Source organism: Rhinatrema bivittatum, chromosome 7 (genome assembly GCF_901001135.1).
Source record: "Rhinatrema bivittatum chromosome 7, aRhiBiv1.1, whole genome shotgun sequence".
Lineage (NCBI taxonomy): Eukaryota > Metazoa > Chordata > Amphibia > Gymnophiona > Rhinatrematidae > Rhinatrema > Rhinatrema bivittatum.
In genome coordinates, this window is record NC_042621.1 from 269,253,069 (window position 1) to 269,273,827 (window position 20,759).

Below are 20,759 nucleotides of genomic sequence, written 5' to 3' on the forward strand. Positions count from 1 at the left end.
GTCAATGGCTGGCAGGCTACCTAGGAACAATGCACTGGGAATCGACTGCAGAGGATGTATAAAAATGAACCTACTGCGCCGAGGAGAGGACACTGTCTGAAGAAGGGGGGGAGACCTGGCATTTGCATGAAGAAAAAACCAGGAAGAGACAAGAAAAAATACTCTTCAGAGCTGAGCTCCAAAACAGCAAGGCAAATGCACCGTGGAAAAGAAGAAACTGAAGGGGGACCTCACGAGGATAGTAGCATGCTCAGTGTGCCAGTCAAAGCTTCTAGAAACTTTGACAAAAGTTTTCCATGCCGGGCTCCATCTGTCGTCACCCATCTGTGAAGACTACCATCCTGCTTGTCCTAGGAACGAGTTTTCCCTCCACGGGAATGTTCTTTCATCTGGTACCTCCCCTTCCTCTGCAGTCCTGTGTACAGCAAGAAGGAGGAAGAATCGATCCTGGATCCTTCACTGTCTGGGCCTCCGTTGATGCCCAGCAAATGGACTGAATCTCATGGAACGCCTGCCTGGATGAGAACTTAGGCAAGTCTAGCCTGACTGCAGAGGAACTGTGCAAACGGGTGATGCCATGAGGCAACCGACAAAGCCAAAAAAAAATTCATGAAGGTTGAGGAAAAGAATAAAACTCATAAGCTGCTGGGCAGCATTATCTTTTAATATAAATCAAAACTTCGACCAGGCTGTGCTGGGCACTAGGCTACTACTATCTTATATATTTTAAATTGTTATAATTTATACTCATCTCCTTCGTTGCTAGACAAGTTACCATGTTAATTGTTTCATGTAAAATAAGGCAGACCCTGCCCTATTCACAGAGTTATATGTAAACCGATGTGATATCTCGATCGAATGTCGGTATATAAAAGCAAATAAATAAATAAATAAAATAGGCCTGCACACCATGAAGTTGACAAAAGTAAAGTATTGAAAAGCAAGAAAAAAAAATGAAATAAAACTACCTAAAAATATATGAGGGAGAACAAAACCCACACGGCCCTGTGAGAAAAAACAGCTTCTGCAGCTCCAGAAACTTTCACTGCAGTGGCTAAAACAGCAAAGAATCGTGACTTGCAGGCATTCCAGAAAAAATGAGACTGAGGGGCCCTACTGCCTGGGAGGCAGGGAAGTAACTAAGGCTGCACATGCTCAGTAGAACATGCTCAAAAGTTCTAGAATCTTTGAAATCAAAATTCTGTACCAGGCTCCATGGGATGATGTAACCCATATGTGAGGACTGATATCCTGCTTGTCCTTGAAGGAATAAGTTCACTGTCATCTATGAAGAACTATGAGACTTCTGTAGGAATTCTGAACAAAACAGGTTTCATTTTAGAGACCAAGCCATAAAAGGTCCAAAATATAAATAAAATTACATTCACAAAAAACAAACTTGTTTAATTGAGTTTTCACTGTGCACATTCATTTCTTTCATACAGAAGTGTCAGAATAAATAGAAAACATAATATTTGCATTGGAAATCCATTTAAAACTACTGAAAAAAAAACCCAACTTCCCTTCAGAAGGCAGTTACTGAGTTTTACATTCTACATCCCCATCCTTAGAGGCGTTCATCTTCTTTAACTCCTTCTGTAACTCCTCTTCCACTTCCAGAATCTCCTTAGGCTTCTGATACTGTGTGTATAATATAGCAGGATGATCAGTGGTCCGTAGTGTGCAAGGCTTATATCATCACTATTTTATTTATGGAATCAAAACAGAATTCTAGTCAAATCCATTGATACTCAAAATTAAAGCATCTTTCTTGCTAGTATGCACTTAAGAGTTTACAAAAAACCTTATCCATGACACCCTCTTGAAATTTCACTCATAACAGGCCTGGGGGCGACTGAATTTTTTCAGCCTCAGTTGCAGTTTGGGAGAACACAGAGGGCTGCAGCAGGTGGCAGTGATGGTGGAGAAGAGAGTGAAATTGATGGGGGAAAGATGAAAGACAGGAGGGGGGGGGGGGGGTGGAGAAGAAAAGAGTAAAGGGATGGCATGGAGGGCAGAGAGAGAACCACATCTGAGAGAGGTGGGGAGGAAAGAGAGCAAGCTGCATGAAGGAAGACTGAAGTGGGGTATGTGCATTCACCAGAGGAGAAATGTACTCACCATATACTCCTGTCATCTGCTCACTCAATACACATTTTTGGAGGGGGACAGGGGTGGCAGCAGGGCTGCATGGCAAGTGCATTTTATTCCTAGCAAGTAAGGCCTGGAGGAATTACCCTTACTCATAATTTTGCCTGTTGTAATGACTGCAAATCCCAACAGAAGGGAAATCAATTAAAAAGAGCTAAACAAAAATAAATATGAAAACTTCTGCATTCTTTGAGCCCTCTACCTTTATGCTTTAAATATTTTTCAGGCTTTCAAATCTCATGAATACTTCATATTTCTTAGGAATAGGTGATAACTGGCAACACCAACTATATGATAACCCACATATACATATTGGTTGTCTTACAGAAAATGGTGCAATTACTCGTTTTTCCAATAATTAAAAACTCTTGCAGCTCCTAGGCAATGATACTCATGAATGCGATTTATTTTTTTGCATAATCCATTAATATGAATCCCTTTAATGTCATTAGCCGACTGCTGAAGAATCTGCTTTTCCTGCAGTTTATGAGGTTTAAACTTCCTCAACCCACACACAGATCTGTAAAAGTACTGCAGGACTGTGCTTTAGAAGAGAGAAAGAACATTCATATACGTATGACAAAACATAGTTGCTTACCTATAATGAGCATTCTCTGAATACAGCAGTTCATCAGTCACACTTATGAGAGACATCTGATGGTGCTGACACACAACTCATTTTCCAGCAAAATCTTAAAGACCTCTCTGAGCATGTGCAGGAGTTTCCATGTTCATGCAGCTGAGTGGCATGCCTCAGTTCTGTAATTAAACTAATGAGGCTAACTTCAGAAGGGGAAGAGGGAGGGTTTATGTGATTGATGAACTGCCATATGCAGAGAACAGGTTACAGCAGGGAGTAGGCAAATCTGGTCCACAATAATAAATATGCATGAAATGGATTTGCATGCATATTCAGTGTGAATATCTTGAAAACCCAATTGGCTGACCACACCTGAGGACCAGAGTTGTAACTCAGGGTTAAGAAGGAAGCAACTTTGTTTTCTCTAAAGGCAAGCAGTTCTCCAAGGTCACACACATGGGACTCCCTAGCCAAGGATTGATTTCAACAGATAAAAAGGGAAACAACAAACCATCAAAAAGGTAGAATAAAATGTTTCTGCTGGGATTTAAAGTCCCCATTATTTTCTAACAGGAAGACATGCCAAAATAATAAAGTGGGCCCTACATGAACTGGAATTAGGCATCTTTAAAGAAACCCTGGAGAATAAACTGCTCAAATCTACTGTTGTGTTGGAAATCTGCATCCAAACAATAGTGTGATGTGAATGCATGAACAGAAGTCTACGTCACATCTTTCCAACAGAAGTTGACCTCAGATGAACCACCGATCCAGCCATGGCTGACATTATAAGCCTTGACATGCTCTCGTAAGGTAAAAACCAGCTTGGGCATAAAATAAGGGTATACAGTCTGCTATCCAATTAGGCAAAGTTCTCTTCAAAACTTTAATTACAGGCTTACTGGGAGAAAACAATTTAAAAAAAAAAACTGGGTGGACTTTCTATGGGCTTTAATTTCACTTCACACAGAAGGTGACAGCTCTCTTACAGCCTAAAGTGTGCAGGGTTTCTTCATATTTGTTGGCATGTGGCATTGGAAAAATGATGGAAGGATGATTGACTAATTAACGTGGAAATCTGACACACCTTTAGGCAGAAATTAAAGATGCGTACACAGAACCACCCTGTTACAATGAAATTTAATATAAAGGTGAACATAAGACTTGCCATAGTGAATCAGGCTGACTGCTCCAACAGTGGCCAATCCTGGTCAAAATACCTGACAGGGTCCCCCAAAAAAGTGGATAAATGACTAGGGTCTGAAGCTCTCCCCCTCTTTGGGTTGAAGCAGCTTCCACAAAAAAAGCAACCTTCCAGGTAAGGCACTTTAGACCACACATAACCAGAGGCTCAAAAGGGAGTTTTCATCAGCTGGGTAAAAAACTCATAGAAGCTTCAAATGAAGCAAGTCCAGCATGAACCTTACAACTAAATACTTGTATAAAAATCTGTTCTTCTGCAAAATGATGGTATTGTAAGGATTTATAAGTATAAGCTGCAGCCTGATACTTCCCTCTTCCCCTCCCTATGGCAGGGCACAGAAATTAACACTTATTTTTCCTTTTTATACGACCCGATCAGCCCAGGAACTCACACTGTTTGTCTCAAAATAGAGATTTATTTGCAAGGCATTAGGTACCAAAACAAACACACACTAACAACTTAGCAATCTTAGAAACTTATAATACATAGTTTAGTAGGTATGACTAAATCAGAAGAAGCAGAGCACATCACTTTAGCTGGAACTTGCTTATAAACCATAAATAGTTCTAACTGACTAGCCCTTAGACAAAACTCAGAAATTGAATCCTGTCAGCCTCACCACTTTGTAGGTCCTTGTTACCTGAGCTGTTTGAGAAGCCAGAAGTCCCGAACACCATCTCTTGTCACTGTGAAGCAGGATGTGGGACTCTGCACTTGCATGAAGGACAGAGGGCTCCCCTAGTGCCTTGAGAAGAACCAAGCAAGTTCAGCTCTGGCTAAAGCAGCAGGGCTCCAGGACACTCAGTCTCATCTAGCAGCTTAGTTGCAGGGCGGAGCTGGAAGCAATGATTCTGACAGCCCCAGGATGGAATCTTCTTAGTCGAGCCCTATGGCCCCTCTTCCAAGCTGATTTTAAGAAATAGCATCTGCACATTCAGTAACTTCATGCAAATGAAAAAAGGGACAGCAGTCAGATTCTGATTGGTTCTTCTTTCTTCACTTTGACTGCTTGACCGCCCCAGCTTGGCTTCCCCTGCTGGAGGACCAACCTTCCTTCTGCTGTGTGGCAGCTGACCTGCGAGTTGCCTTGGAATAAGATCTCTCTGGATTGGAGGCTGGGTTGCCAGGTACTTCTGAGCTTGGCTGCAGCTTCAGGTCTGTCTCCACATAAGCAGGCCTGCATTGCCCTGTCCCTTCTCTAATTGCCGAAAGATCTCATTCTTTAACAGAGGATTAGACAAAGAAAGTGCCTGCACAGAAGATAAGTCGGTCATGACTTGCAGCTTCATTAGAAGTTCAGCATCTCTGTTTTTCTGTGAAATACAAGCCAAGGGTCCAAATGTGAAGGAAGAATCCATTTTGCTGTATGGACAGAATCTTATATAGTTATTATGCCTGCGGTATGCACCAATTGCACTGTGTACCCAACAGAGCTGGTATTTCTACATGGGTATAGACTTCCGTCAGATCCAGAGAACATAGCTAGTCTTAGTGTAGATGGGATAATGATGAACCCCAGGTAAGTATCAAACTTTCCCGATATTTACTCAAGATCTTTTCATTAGGATGAGGTCAGGAAGTACCTGGAGTAAAATCCCTGCCCTTCCTCCTGCAGTAGGGCAGGTTAAACTACTTGGCCTACAAAAGGGCCAAGTCTCCATATTTAGAAGTCTGGAAGTCTCCAAATCTGGCAGTTACTGGTCTGAAGTGAGAGTTAGTGTTCTCCTTTTTGGTAAATTTGGAGGAATTTCCAATAGATGTATTATGTAGCTTTCTTTTATAATCCAAAGAACCTAGCTGTCAGAAGTTAATATGGGTCAATGGTTTGCATAAAACCTAGCCTCCCTCCAACAGGGCATTTCTTCAGAACTGAAGTGGGAGTACTTGGTATGAACTCTGAATCCAGTTAAAACTCCATTCCTGGTTAACAGTGTTGGGGCTTAGAGTTTCTGCCTTCACAATGGAAAGGTTGAAGCCCTATAAATTTTTTTATTTTTTTTTTTAAGATGTCAGACTCTGGAAACACCTTTTCAGTGCAAAAACTTCCTCCCAGATTCCTGACTCCAGTACTGCCTGGGTCTGGAATCTGATTCAGAGGTGATATTGGAGAGAACCTGAAGTGTCACATGGTGGTCTCTGAGGACTTCCACAGCCTTTATGTCTGAGGAGATTCCCTCTAGTATAAGGTACATCAGCAAGGCTTTTCTGCACATCCTCACAGTGTGATACCTGCAGCCATAAGAATCTGTGTACATCTATAGCTGATGCACATCTCAGTGCTTTCTCAAAAGCATCATCTGCCAAGCAGATAAGATGCTTTTTCACTCCTTGCTTTCAGCCAATTCTGAACATTCACCTTAAAGGAGGCAATCCATGAATCTCTGTGCCCTTTGCAAAATGGTCTGGAAATGCTAAAGCATGTAGGTCTGGTACAATCCTATGTGGGACTGGAATACAGCAGTGTGATAATGCCTCCTACCAAAATGATCCACTATTATTACCACTAAACATTTCTATAGTTTACTATGCATATGCAATACACTACAGACACATAAAAGGGACAGTACCTCTCTATAGAGCTTATGGTCTAGCTGAGACACACAGACGCATGATTATTTGTCTTAAATATTATAGTAAAAACATGTTTAACATGAGAGGATCAGGAATAGTAAGGGGTTTGGGATTTAAAAGCAATCTCAAAACGTTAGGTCAATATCCAAGATTTATACCCTGGGGTGACCAAGACATGCTTCTTAGACTTTTTGGCACATTTCAGCATGGATTCACCTACCACAGGACTGCTGTGGAAGTTGGAACTGGTCAAATCCCTCAGCTATCTGGACATACTTCACACGTACGCCTTCTTACTAATAGGGAGGATGGAATGTGGGGTTTCTGACATTTTCTTACACACCTCTTAGTAGAGGGAGAGGACAGGTATTTACCACGGTCTTTTGGGTCATCCAGGAACTTGGCATGGCTGAACAAAAGTGCCCTGGGCTCCTCCTCAACCTGCAATAGAATAGGGATAGATGTTGTCCTTGTCTGCACAAAATCAGAAAAGGAGAGATTCTCAGACGACAGCCTACCTCTTGCCTGGGGAGGAGTAACATTCCTTCTCCGACTCATAAGAACACTAAACTGGAGAGAACCACAAGAGTGTGTACCAGTGCTAGAGTCAACCACACACTCTCTGCGAGCTGACTATGGATGAGCATCCAAGGAAGCTTCCCTCTTGCAAGGCCATTCGACTATCATTCAGCGTGCATGGTACAGACTTCAAGCCATGATAATCAAAGCTTGTTGATTAGCCAAAGATGCTCAGAAACAAAGGAGGCAGTAGTAGGCAGATTACTCGATCCTCTAAGTGGAATCAAACTAGGAAATGCTTGCTGACAGTACTCTTCATATACTGAGTGATCAACTTTCTCAGAGACCAGTGATCTCAAAAATTGATAGGATTCAGTAGGACAATTGAATGTCTTCAGCGTTTCTTGTAGTGTCCTATAAATTCAAAGCTGGACCTCCGGATACAATCACAGGAAACGTTTAGGATGAAAGGTAGAGTTTCCCTCAATGTGCAGCCTTCTTCAGTGCATATCCAATATTCTTCTGCTCTCACAGCGGTGCAATGAAGGAGACTGATGCCAATGTACCATCTCCTTGGCACGATTTCTGCTCATCTCCATGATAAAGTTTACAGAGCCTGATGCTCAGGGTAAACTAGGAAAATGTGACCTGTTTTATATTTTGCAGTTATCTATAAACTTCAGCTCAAAACCTTTGATGTCGACTTGACTTCATGGACCTCGTAATTCATTAGCACTGCAATATCAACTGTTGTAATCATAGAAACATAGAAATGATAGCAATAAAGAATCAATGGTCCATCCAGTCTGCCCAGCAAGCTTCCCATAGTAGTATCTGCCATGCCTTGCAGGTTACCACCATGTATCAGTCAGAACTGCTCGACATACTTTGCTTATAGACTTGGCCATAGAAGCAGTCCTGTTTTTTCCTTAATGTCTATGCATCAGGACCCCAGACTGTAAAATAAAAAAAAAGAAAAAAAAGTCATAGCTCATGTTGGCTGTCTCTGAATCCAAATTCCTTTCCTTCTGCCCCCCACCTCAAAGCAAAGAGCAAAGTTGCAGTTGCATCAAAAGCATCAAGGCTTATTGGTGAAGGGCAGTAATCCCATGCCTTCTGTTAAAGGTAGTAACTGCTGCTCTGTACAGGTTACCCCCATGCTTATCAGTTCCCCAGACTATAAAACGTCAGGGCTCTCGTTTGTTGCTGTCTGAATCCAATTCCTCTTTTCCCCCTGCTGTCGAAGCGGGGAGCAATGTTGCAGTTGCATTAAAAGCATCAAAGCATATTGCTTAAATGTAGTAATCTCCATGCCTTCTGCTAAGGGTAGTAACCACCATATCAGCCAACTACCCCCCCCCCCCCCACACGCTTATTTAATTTCCGTCCTCTAGCCTTTAGAGATCCACAGTGTTTATTCCATGCTTCTTTGAATTCTTAAACTGTTTTCTTCTTCACCTCCTTCTCTGAAGGTCATTCCATGCCTCCACCACCTTCTCTGTGAGAAATATTTCCTGACATTGGTTCTGAGTTCTCCCCCCTGGAATTTCATTTCACGACCCCTAGTTCTATTGGTCTTCTTTCCAACAGAAAAGGTTCGAAGTCCATACATCAAGGAAACTTTTCAGGTATCTGAAGGTCTGTATCATATCTCTCCTGCACCTCCTCTCTTCCAGGGTATACATATTCAGATCCTTCAGTCTCTCCTCCTAGGGCTTCTGATACAGACACCATACCATTTTCGTCACCCTTCACTGGACTGCCTCGATCCTGTCTCTATCCTTTTTGAGATACAGGCTCCAAAACTGAACACAATACTCCAGGTGAGGCCTCACCAAGGACCTATACAAGGGAATTATCACCTCCTTTTTCTTACTGGTTATTTCTCTCTCTATGCAGCCCAGCATTCTTCTGGCTTTAGCTATCACCTTGTCACATTGCTTCGCCATCTTCAGATCCCCAGACACTATCACCCCAAGATCCCTCTCTTAGTCCGTGCACATCAATCTTTCACTCCCCATCACATACAGCTCTTTTGGATTACCACATCCCACATCTACACTTCTTAGCACTGAATATCAGCTGCCAAATCTTTGACCACTCTTCGAGCTCTCTCTACTCCTTCAAGGCATGTCCACTCTGTTGCAGATCTTAGTATCATCTGTAAACAGACATACTTTACCTTCTATCCCTTCTGCAAAGATATTGAACAGAACTGGTCCCAACACCGATCCCTGTGGCACTCCGCTTAACATGACTCTCTTTTCAAAGTAGGCTCCATTTACCATTACATGCTATCGGTCAACCATTTTGTAATCCACACCACCACCTTGATGCTCACACCCAAGCTTATTATTTTATTCACAAGCATCCTATGTGGGACCGTATCAAAAGCTTTGCTGAAATCCAAGTAGATCATATTGAGTGCTGTTCCTTGATCCAATTCTCTAGTCACCCAATCAAAAAAATCAATCAGATTTGTCTGACAGGAATCCATGCTGTCTTGGGTCCAGCAACCTACCAGATTGTAGGTACTTCATTATCCTTTCCTTCAGCAGCATCTCCATTAACTTTCCCACCACCGATGTGATGCTAACCAGCCTCCTCTCTGTTACCACTCTTGTGAAGTGGGACCACCACCGTTTTTCTCCAATCCCGCAGCACCACTCCCATTTCCAGGGATCTATTGAAAAGGTCCTTCAGCGGACCCGCCAGCCCATCTCTGAGCTCCCTCAGTATCCTGGGATGTACCTCATCTGGCCCCATGGCCTTGTTCACTTTCAGTTTGTCTAGCTTTTTTCATATATTCTGTCCCATAAATGGAGTTCGGTACCCTATCCCCATCTATGATCTTATCTACCAGCAACAGTCCTTCTCCAGGGTCTTCTTTAGAGAACACCAAACTGAAGTATTTATTTAGTATTTCTGCCATTTCTTCATCTGTCTCCACACATTGTTCCTTGTCACCTTTCAATTTCACTATACCATTTTGGACCTTCCTTCTTTTTCTGATATATATCTGAAAAATGTTTTATCACCTCGTTTTTCCTCTTTGGCAATCCTTTCTTCCTCTCCCTCAGTTTCACCAGGTATTCTTCCCTGTGCTCCTCTTTTTGGGATCCTTTATACTTCTTGAACGCTGTTCTTTTTGCCTTTATTTTTCAGCCACTTCCTTAGAGAACCAGTTAGGTTTCTTTTCTAACAAAGATTTGTTGCCTTTGTAATAACTCCTTTCTATTTAGTCTACTGTTGTTCCACCTCACCCATTTTCTCCAGTCTTCCAGGTCTTCTTCTAGAAACATTCCCATTTTGACAAATTCTGTATCTATGAAATTCAAAACTCGGGTCGTTGTGTGTCTTCTTTGGATCCTGTTTGTGATATCAAACCATATCATCTGATGATCACTGGTGCACAGGTGGGCACCTACTCAGACATTTGAGACTTTAACCCCATTTGTAAGCACCAGGTCAAGAATCCTCCCTCATAGGCTCCATTACTATTTGTTTGAACAGAGTCCTTTAAAAAGCATCCACTATCTCTCTACTTCTTATAGATTCCGCAGATGGATATGCCATTCCATATCCGGCAGATTAAAATCTCCATCTAGCAACCCTTCTTCCTTCCTTCCTTCCCACCTTTTAAATGTTTTTGACCAGATCTCTGTCCAGTTCTTCTGAGTTGGAGACCTGTAAACCACATCGATGTAAATGGAAGTACCATCTTTTTTTTTTTTTTTTTTTTTTAGCATAGCCCATAATTCTTCTTCCCTACCCCACATCCCTTGCATTTCAGTTGCTTGGATATTGTTTCTGACATAAAGAGCTAAATCCTCCACCTTTTATGTACTCTTTGTCCTTCCTAAACAAGTTATAGCCTGGGATGGCCATAATCCAATCATGAGACTCAGTGAACCATGTCTCTGTAACAGTAACGATGTCCACATCTGCTTCCACCATTAGAGCCTGCAGGTCTGGAATGTTATTGCCCAGACTATGGGCATTTGTGCTCATAGTTTTCCAGCATCTCTCCTTGGACATCTTTTCTGCTCTATTCAGCTGATTTTTTTTTTTTTTTATTTCTTCACTCACGTCTTGGAAATGTTGGAGGGTGACATTTCAATTTTCTTTTGCTATCCCTGACCTCTTGTTTAAAAGCCTATATGATTTGAATTTTTCTCTTATGTTCCTTTTTCCTGCTATAGACAGATGTAAGCCATCTGTGACATAGAGCCTCTTACTATTCCATACACGGCCCCAGCCCCCAATATATCCAAAAAACTTTCTTCCTCACACCAGGTTTTGAGCCATGCACTGAAATTATTTATAAGGCGTAGCCTCTCCTTCCCCTTTTCATGAACAGGTAACACTTCTGAAAAGGCAATAATCTTCACTGTGTGCCTAATCTGCTTCCCTGGAGGCTGGAAATCTCTCTGCATGGCTTAGATGTTGTTTCTAGCAAGGTCATTGGTTCCAAGATGGCTGATAAGATCAATTTCAGAGTCCTTACTTTCTTCATTGATTGCATTGACTGATCTGATTAGCATTTATACTAGCTGAAAATCCTGGAAAGCATTTAACTAAAGATGTTCCCCTCGTAAAAAGTTCCCAAATTAGTGCCTCTGATGACAGTCTTCCAGCACAGTGAATTTCTTCTTATGGCTTTTGGTTGTGTTATGGAATTTTTGTGCATACTGGATTTCTTCTTTCCTTTCCAATCCCAATCTCCATTGCAAGAGCTTCATCTTCATCTAATGGCCCTTGGTGACATCCTTGAAAAGATGCTGTAGTGATTATCCTTACCCAGATACTTATAACATATGTCTTATCATGGTTGTTGAAGGACATCTTCTGACTGCAGTCTGGATTCTTCTTGAAGCTACTGACCCTTCTCTGCAATCATCTGAAAAAAATAGACAGTGCAAAATCTAAAGGGAAATAAAAAGAAATACTAAGGCACTGCGCTAGAGGAGGAGAAAACCATAAAAAAAAAACACAGTGCAGAGAGTAATACATAGAGGGAAGCTGAAAACTGGAACTGTCAGACTGCTAAAAAAAAATACAGAGACATACCACTCAGCTGCAGAAGCTCCCACACATGATCTGAGGAATCTTCAAGGTTTTGCTGGAAAGCTCTGGAAAATGTGTTCCGTGTTGGTATTATCAGATGACACCACCCATGTGTATGACTGGCATGAACTGCTTGTTTTTAAAGAAAGTATTTATCATTGAAAGTATATATGTGTGTGTATATATATATACATACACACACATATACACACACACACACACACACACGTCAATGATATTTTGTCTCTTTGCAGAGAACTTCATAATATTCTTTGCCTACTACTTATATTTGCAATGGAAAAATAGAACTGAACTCTTACTGTAATGATCAAGGTGTTGTTGGCATGAGTAAAGCTTAGAGCAGATTTATCAAGAGGTAGTTGACATCTGTCCATGTCAGGAATAGAGAACTTTTTGTAATACCTAAACAGAGAAATAAAAGAAAAGCTTATTTCATTATGGGGGCAATTTTCAGATTGACTGTCTAGGTGCAAAGTCCATGGGTACAACCTCATTTTCAAAAGGAAACTGTGATACTTTCCTTTGAAAACTGCCACCAGTATAAAGTACCCATGGACTTTTGCACCTGCTTTTTATACAGGTAAAATTTCTAAGAAAAACATAGGTAAACTCAAAAACACAATCCAGATGTGATATTTTCAAATCCCATCCCCGGAAACATTTACCCTCAATCCAGTTAAAGTTACTGGCATTATTGAACTCTGTGCATTTTCAGAAAGCCTACTTACACGCATAAAAGGCTTTGAAAATTGCCCTCTACAAATTATAGAATTCATCAGTTGTTAAGTATCACCATACACAGATGCCAAAAGTGCTTCCCTTCAACTGTTTTCTCCCCCATTGACTCCCACAAGCCACCCTGTCAGTTTTAATCTTTGTGGGCATTTACTAACAGTGTCTCCAGCCCACTATCTATCTGACACCAGGACCATGGTTTCCTCTTGCTGTCTGCCTTCAGACAGCAAGAGGAATTCAACCAGGCTTCTCTAAGGAGCCTGGTTGAATTCTCCCATGGCATCTTAATGGGTAGGATTTGGACTGTAAGGTGACCTGACATTTCTAGCTTGGTCCCAGATCCCTATTTCAGTTAGACAATTATCAAGCATCTTCTTTTACCCACTACCAGACACCTGGACTATGGTTTCCTCTAGCTACCCACCTCCTTTTTCACTGCTCTGAGTAACCTTTTTGAATTCTTCCATGGCATATTAGTGGCTAGGAATCTGATTCTGAGCTCACCAGACATCATTTCCAGCTCACCTCCCAGATCCTTATTTCAGTAGTACAGTGATTATATGCCCTCACTTTAAAATGCTGCCACTTAGAATTGAAATAAGCTAGCCATGCAGTTGAGAAATACTGGCATAAATCTAAATCTGAAGTAGATAAACTGAGTTTCCAATTCAGTTTATGGCATATAATTCAGAAATTTGTCTTGCAAAGAGAAGTGATTACAGTTCTATAATTAGAGTTGATTAAACAGCTCTCTTGAATTATTGTATTGTAAAGTTGTTTCTTAACTAGCACATCCATATATTGTGGGAACTGATCTATCAACCTTAGCCTTAATGCAGAAACTCTGGGTGATTATTTTTAAAATAATCTCAAAATTAAAGTCTCTTAGATTTGAGACATTCTTATATTTCTATATCTCTATCTAGTAACTCATTCAGAGAGTCTTCTTGGGATAGCTTTTTTTCTCTGGCATCTGAAATGATGCCTGCCCTCTTCATATCAGCCCTTCCATTTTTCTGAAAAATGCACAGGGCAAACCTTTAGACCAATTAAATATAAAAGTAAATCTCTCACTGATTGAAAGACAATTTCCTTCTTGTTTTAAAATTAACTGTTATTCACCAAAGTTTAGAGATTTTTTTTAGATAGTTCCATACTTGCAAATTACAGACCAATTGTCAATTTGGCTTGTGTCAGTAAACTCATTAAGAAGGTGGTTTCCTTTCAGTGACTGTTTTTCTTCAGTCCTCATCCTGACTTGATCCCCCAGCAATTGGCATTTTGAGCTAGTTTCGGAATCAAGACTGTATTAGTGACAGTTGTCAATGAATTGGTTCATTGTATGGACAGAAGGGATTTCTGTCTTCTTTTGCTGGATTTATCAGCAGCCATGGACATCACAGATTATGATATCCTTTTGGCTGGACTAGTGAAAATGGGGCTTGGAGAGAAGGTGATTTTATTTATTTCAGATTTTTATATACCGGCATTCGAGACAGCAGTCACATCTTGCTGGTTCACATAAAACAGGGGTGCATAGTAAACATAACTATAACAATGGTGCTGAAAAGACAGTTACATATAACAGGGTGATAAGAACTTGGCTGAGAAGGAAGAGAAAGGACAGGTTATAATTCACACAGGTAAACGATAGAAGATAAGGTTAACCATGGAGTAGTAGGAGAATAGTTAACCATGTTGGAGATTAGTTAACCATGGTGTAGTTGGATATTAGGGGTGGCTTGGAGGTGTTCGATCAATTGGCCTCCGGGAAAGCTTGTGATGTCTTGGTTAAGTTTTTATTTATTTATTTTAACAGAGCTGCTCCCAAAAAGTACCAATAGTCCAAGGATCGGCAACCTATGGCACGCAAGACCATTTTTCTTAACACGACAGAAACTGCACAGCACAGCTTCCTGAGGGCAAAAATATCCCAGCCCTCGTGACCAGCAGCCAATATTTTCCTGCCACCTCACAACTCTACCTGGGATAGGCTATTAGCATGAAGCACACTGCGCATGCCAGCCTGGGCCATCCAGATCTTGCAGTTGTCATGCTGCAGCTTATATTATAATAACTAATCTAGTAATGGATCATTTAGAATATCAGTTTATCTACACATCATTACATTTTTCACAGATAACCTTTTGGATAAGATATATAGTCTACTACCTCTAAATGCAAAAGGGACTACTATGCATCCAAGATACATCACTTAATCTTCGACGCAAAAGCCCTCTTCGCCTATGTCTCCAATCTCACCAAAATCAACCCACAGGAGATTCCAAACAACCTAGCACAACCCAAAGCTGAAGAACTTGCTCTTCACTTTCACAATAAAGTCAACAGCCTTTTAATACAACTGCCCACAATCCCCACCAACCCCACTTTGTACCAGTCTCTTCAACAGTCATCCATCAATAACAATGGTCTGGAAACACTTGAACCCATCTCTATCTTAGAGTTACAATCTCTTTTAAGAAGAATGAAACCTTCCTCCCATCCTTTGGATACCATCCCCACCAAACTGCTTCTGGCTATCCCTGACTCCATCGCAAAATCTTTAACGGACATCATAAATTGCTCACTCACCCAAGTTCTATATCCTGACGACCTCAAATTGGCCTCCATCAAACCTCTACTTAAAAAACCCAACTTGGACTCCAAAGACCCTAACAATTTCCGACCCATCGCCAATCTCCCATTTATAGCCAAGATTCTAGAAAAAGTTGTCAACACTCAACTCTCCGACTACATTGAAGAAAATAAAATCCTATTCCCATCACAATACGGATTTCGCAAATCATTGAGCACAGAGTCCCTCCTCATCTCTATGTCTGACTTCATCTTAATGGGCCTTGACAAAGGCCAATCCTTCCTCCTGATTCTACTAGACCTATCAGCTGCCTTTGACACGGTCAACCATTACACTCTCATTTCCATTCTGGCTTCTATAGGCATCTCAAGCACCACACTCTCATGGTTTAAATCTTTTCTTTCCAACAGAGGCTTCAAGGTTAAGATACAGGACAAAGAATCTTCAAGAATGGACGCTCCCATAGGAGTCCCTCAGGGCTCCTCCCTGTCACCTACCCTCTTTAACATCTATCTCTTACCAATCTGCCAACTCCTCTCCAACCTCAACCTCAAACATTTCCTTTACGCTGACGACATCCAGATCGTGATACCCATTAAAGAGTCTTACACAAAAACACTGAATCACTGGGAAAACTGTCTCTTCGAAATTAAACGCCTCCTATCTAACCTAAACCTAGTACTAAACTCCTCTAAAACACAACTACTATTCATCTCCCCAGATAACAACAACTCCATCTCTAATCTTCCAACCACCCCCACTACTACACATGTGAAAGATCTAGGAGTGTTAATAGACAACCGGATGAACCTTAAAGCTTCCATCAACAGAACCACCAAAGATTGTTTCTATAAACTTCAAGTTCTGAAAAGAATTAGACCACTCTTCCACACTCAAGATTTCAGAACCATCCTTCAAGCTGTCATTTTCTCTAAGATCGACTACTGTAACTCTATCCTTCTGGGCCTACCCTCCTCCTACACTAAACCCCTACAGATGTTACAAAACGCTACGGCAAGATTACTGACAAATTCCAGGAGGAAGGACCATATTACTCCAATCCTAAAAGATCTCCATTGGTTGCCGATTCATTTTAGAATCCTCTACAAATCTCTTTCCATAATACATAAAACCATTCATCAACACTCCCCACTCGACTTACAAGTCCCTTTCCAAAAGTATAACTCCTCCAGACCAACCAGAGACGCACTCAGAGGATCCCTCCAAGTACCCCCAGCCAAAACTACTAAACACATCACTCTAAGAGATCGGGCCTTCTCAACAGCCGGCCCCCTTTTATGGAACTCCATCCCACCAGACCTCAGACAAGAACCCAGCCTCCCAATCTTCAGGAAAAGACTTAAGACCTGGCTGTTCAAAAAAGCATTCCCGGACACTGATTAACCCCTGCAGCCTGTTGAACTACCTCCCATTGTAAAAATGTTAATTTAATGTAAATATCTTTATCTAATGTTATCCTCTCCCTTTCTTCTCTACTCCCAGTTCTAGTACCTTGTTATTTGTAACTGCTTCCTCCTCACTAATAGTTTACTCATTTGTTCTTTGTACACCCCTGTTCTATGTAAACCGGCATGATGTGATTTTATCATGAATGCCGGTATATAAAAATTTTAAATAAATAAATAAATAAAAATAGACGATCTTTTGTTTTTTTGGAAATCAGATGAATCAGCCTTAAAAGATTGTATGCTTTGGGTCAATACCATAGATAATCATTTGAAATTTACTTATGAATATAGTCAACAACAAATAACCTTTTTGGATATTGTGATTAAAAAAAAAAAGAAGAAGATGTTTGACACCACAATCTATCGTAAATCAATAGAACATAACAATCTATTGAAGTATGACAGTTTTCACCCCACCGCTTTTAAGAAAGGACTTCCGGTAAGTCAGTTCTTCAGGTTGCGGAGAATTTGCTCCAGAGATACAGAATTTAAACATCGAGCCCAAGTGTTAGCAACGAGATTTTTTTTAAAGAGGCTATCCATATAGAGTGGTTCAGACGGCATACAAAATGGGCAAAATATTTCCCCCGCTCTGCACTTTTTTCAATCCAAAAAACACCCCCCCGACTGAAGTCTGTGTTTTACAACACAGATAAATCCCATCTAATTGCGACTAGTATCAGACGCCATTGGCATGTCTTACAACTACATACAGGGACTTTCCCGGATTTACCACTTTTTTCTTACAGAAGGGGTAAAAACATCAGGGACAGACTAGTGCATGCGACTACAAACAAAATGAACCCCTGAGCTTACTATGGGATATCATAATGCATGTGATGATTGTGACATGTGTGCACAAACAATTAAAGGCATGTTCTGGCAACATCCAAACAGTTTATTAACTCCTTCTAGTAGTGTAGTAAGGCATGATTTCAGATTGCTAAATCCATGCTGGCACAAAATGACAACAAAAGAAGGGTACAAAGTGTATGTGTATGGACAAGTAGAACAGAGTGTACTTCATGTATATTTCGCCTCCCTTCTGCCCCCAACATATGTTAGTTGAGCCTGGACAGAGAAAATCTTTCCTGAACTGGATGAACTGAAGTAATTTTTCTGAATTTAGCTTTGTAAATTCCTTAGTGAGATTATATTTAGCATATCATCCATACACAGAAATGATAAAGAAAAGTGATACAAATGAACTGAAAAATAACTCCAAATGGGGAATGTGACTCAGTCCTAGCAGAGCTTAGCCTATTCTATGATGCAATTGCTGTATTTGGTAAAAGGTGGCAGACACAGATAATAGGGAAGATGCCAAAGGTTAAATAGTGCAGATTAGATGAACACAAAGACATGTTTAGGAAGTGTTAACTCCTCATGGACAGACAAAAAAAGGAAGGTAAACAGAGCACCTAGCTATTTAAAGAACAAGAAGTAATCATTGCAAAGGAAAGACTGCAGTTAGTAGTTACTAACAGTTAATAAAACTGTTACTCTGGTTGATCCTTTTAAATTTTCATTTTAATCCAACAATATTGACTGCATTTCAACTTTTTGTACTCATTTTCCAGTATTCAGATAATGGCAAATTTATTTCCTTAAAATATTTAATATACAACATTTACCACAGCTATATAAAAGTGTACCAGCCCCACTGTATTGTTATATGCTTTATACACAGAAGCCTGATCACTTGGAATATGCATGGAAATTCCTTTCCAATAAACGCCTAGTTGTCTATAAAAATACCTACAGTACGTAAATGTAATCCACTTTGAAGTGGCTGAAAAGCAGAATATAAAACTAAATAGATAAAAATTGAAGCAGTTTCTATTGTATATTGAAACCAATTTTAAGTGGATGTAATATTCCCGATCAAGCAAAGCGAATGTGCATTTTTATTTATTTATTTATAATTTTGGGTGGCTAGATAGGTCTCCAATCTCAGAAGAGAACCCCTGACCTCATGTTAGTTACTCAACTCTGGGAAGGCGGGAAAAGAGATTAACTCCCAATACAATCACTATGAAGGCCCTGAAATCTCTTCTGACCCCTCATGAATTATCCCATATGTGCCCAGCCATACAATGAGTGATACTCTAGTTTAAAGAGGTTTTCTAACTTGGTTAACTCAAAAAGTCAGTTAAAGCTATAATACTTTGCCCATCTCTTGGGGTATGTGTAACAATGTATATCCCCTAAAAGCGAAATCTTATGACCTTTTTTCTGCAATTCATGATTTTGATATAAATATTGCACTGAAATCCCTATAAACCCCTGATGAGCCTATAAAAGACCTGACAGAAGCACATAGCTTTTAGTAGGCTCAGCATGTTGGACATGCAGATGAGGAGCTTATCCCTGGGAGCAAGCAATACTGAATGGATCTGCCAGATGCTTTCTTTTGACTCAGATTGGCTTTGGTCAGAAACAAAATCATGGGCTCAGTAGATTTTTGGTCTTACCTAGCATGGCAAATTTTATGCTCTTATGTTAGGTTACTCAAAAGATTGCTAAGTTAAGTTGAAATACCTCTTTAATTATGGAAAGCAAGTCATAGGAATGAGGCAGGTTAAAAATAGGAGAAAAACCTTGGATAGTTATGAAAGTAGGTTCATACAGCCATTGTGCCATCAGAGACATTGGAAACCAAAAGGAGTAAGAAGAAACTGCCAGGCCAAAAATAAAAATGGTGACCGGTTCCTTCCCTATATATGTATCTCAATTAATAATTTATCACTCATAAACAGCTTTATTCACTAAAGTGCACTAATGCATTAGCATGGAAAATGTGCATTATTAATAAATAGGCCCCATAAAAAACAATGCTAGCTGCAATAGAAATCTGTTTTCACGCATTAAACAAAGCAGCGCACTAGTGAGTAGTGCTTAATATCTAGTTTGAATCGAATAACTGTCATTTATTTTAAAAGGATATAAGAAATAATCAGACCACACAAATTATGCTGCTTATCTGGAAGCCCACCATCTCTCTATTTTGAGTTTAAGCTACCCAATATTCTGATCAAAGTATAAAGAAACATAACAAACTAAATGAAGAAGAAAAGCAGGCAAGGAAAAGACATAGGACTATCTAAAGTCTAATTAAGGATTCTGTTGCATCCGTGGACCCCAGGGCCAAGGCAAACCCAGGTGAAGCAGGGACCAGTCAGAACCTTCATCTATGCCAGCCCACGTTCCCCTCGGGGGGAACGTGGGCTGGGGTCTCTGCTGGAGGTGGAAAAGGAGGGCCGCAGTTAGCTAGGATCGTAGACAGGGAGCAGTCAAGTGTAGCCAGTGTCCAGGTAATGGTCAAAGGCAGGTGGCGGTCAGGCCGTATCCAAGGTCCAAGCAATGGTCAGAGGCAGGCAGTGATCAGGCATATCAGAGGTTCAAGCCAAGGTCAGAACCAGGTATCCATCCAAAAAGGAGAAGAGGGATGGATAAGCAAGGCAAGCAGGCAACAAACAAATATGAAGACAAGCTGGAACACAGGGAAGCAACACTCACTACTAGAGAGTAGCTGGACCTGTTGCCGAGCAAGTTGTGTCTGGAATGCTGTTTTCTTATTTGGCCATATGGCTGACGTCATCATTAGGGGCCGTGGGGTCTTTCCCACCGTGGTCCCTTTATGTGCTGGTGAAAGGCACGCGCCTAGAAGACGCGGCATTTTGGTGATGGCAGTGTTCTGCCGAGTGGATGGCCAATGGCGGACTCTGCACCAACAGTGCTTCTCTGCATCAGGACGTGGCATGGCAGGGCTGGATGTAAGAGCAGCGGTTCTCAGGGGCAGCCTGCGGATCACTGAGCATAACAGATACCCAAAATGCTGTTCAC

General features: G+C 40.9%; 1 protein-coding gene across 4 annotated transcripts in view; it reads right to left on the minus strand.

Annotated features, from left to right (window-relative positions):
* Positions 1 to 1,378: 1,378 nt before the first annotated feature.
* The window catches only part of DPCD (deleted in primary ciliary dyskinesia homolog (mouse)), a 42,754-nt gene continuing 23,373 nt past the window's right edge, over positions 1,379 to 20,759 (minus strand). For 3 of the 4 annotated variants that reach the window (XM_029610217.1, XM_029610218.1, XM_029610220.1), the window contains exons 5-6: positions 12,413 to 12,515; positions 1,379 to 1,641 (exon numbers count right to left, since the gene is read on the minus strand). In XM_029610217.1, coding sequence (XP_029466077.1) covers positions 1,537 to 1,641; positions 12,413 to 12,515 — 208 coding nt within the window. In that variant the 3' untranslated portion in view covers positions 1,379 to 1,536. Of the gene's footprint in view, positions 1,702 to 12,412; positions 12,516 to 20,759 lie in introns of all 4 variants that reach the window. The other variant, XM_029610219.1, reaches the window with a different exon arrangement.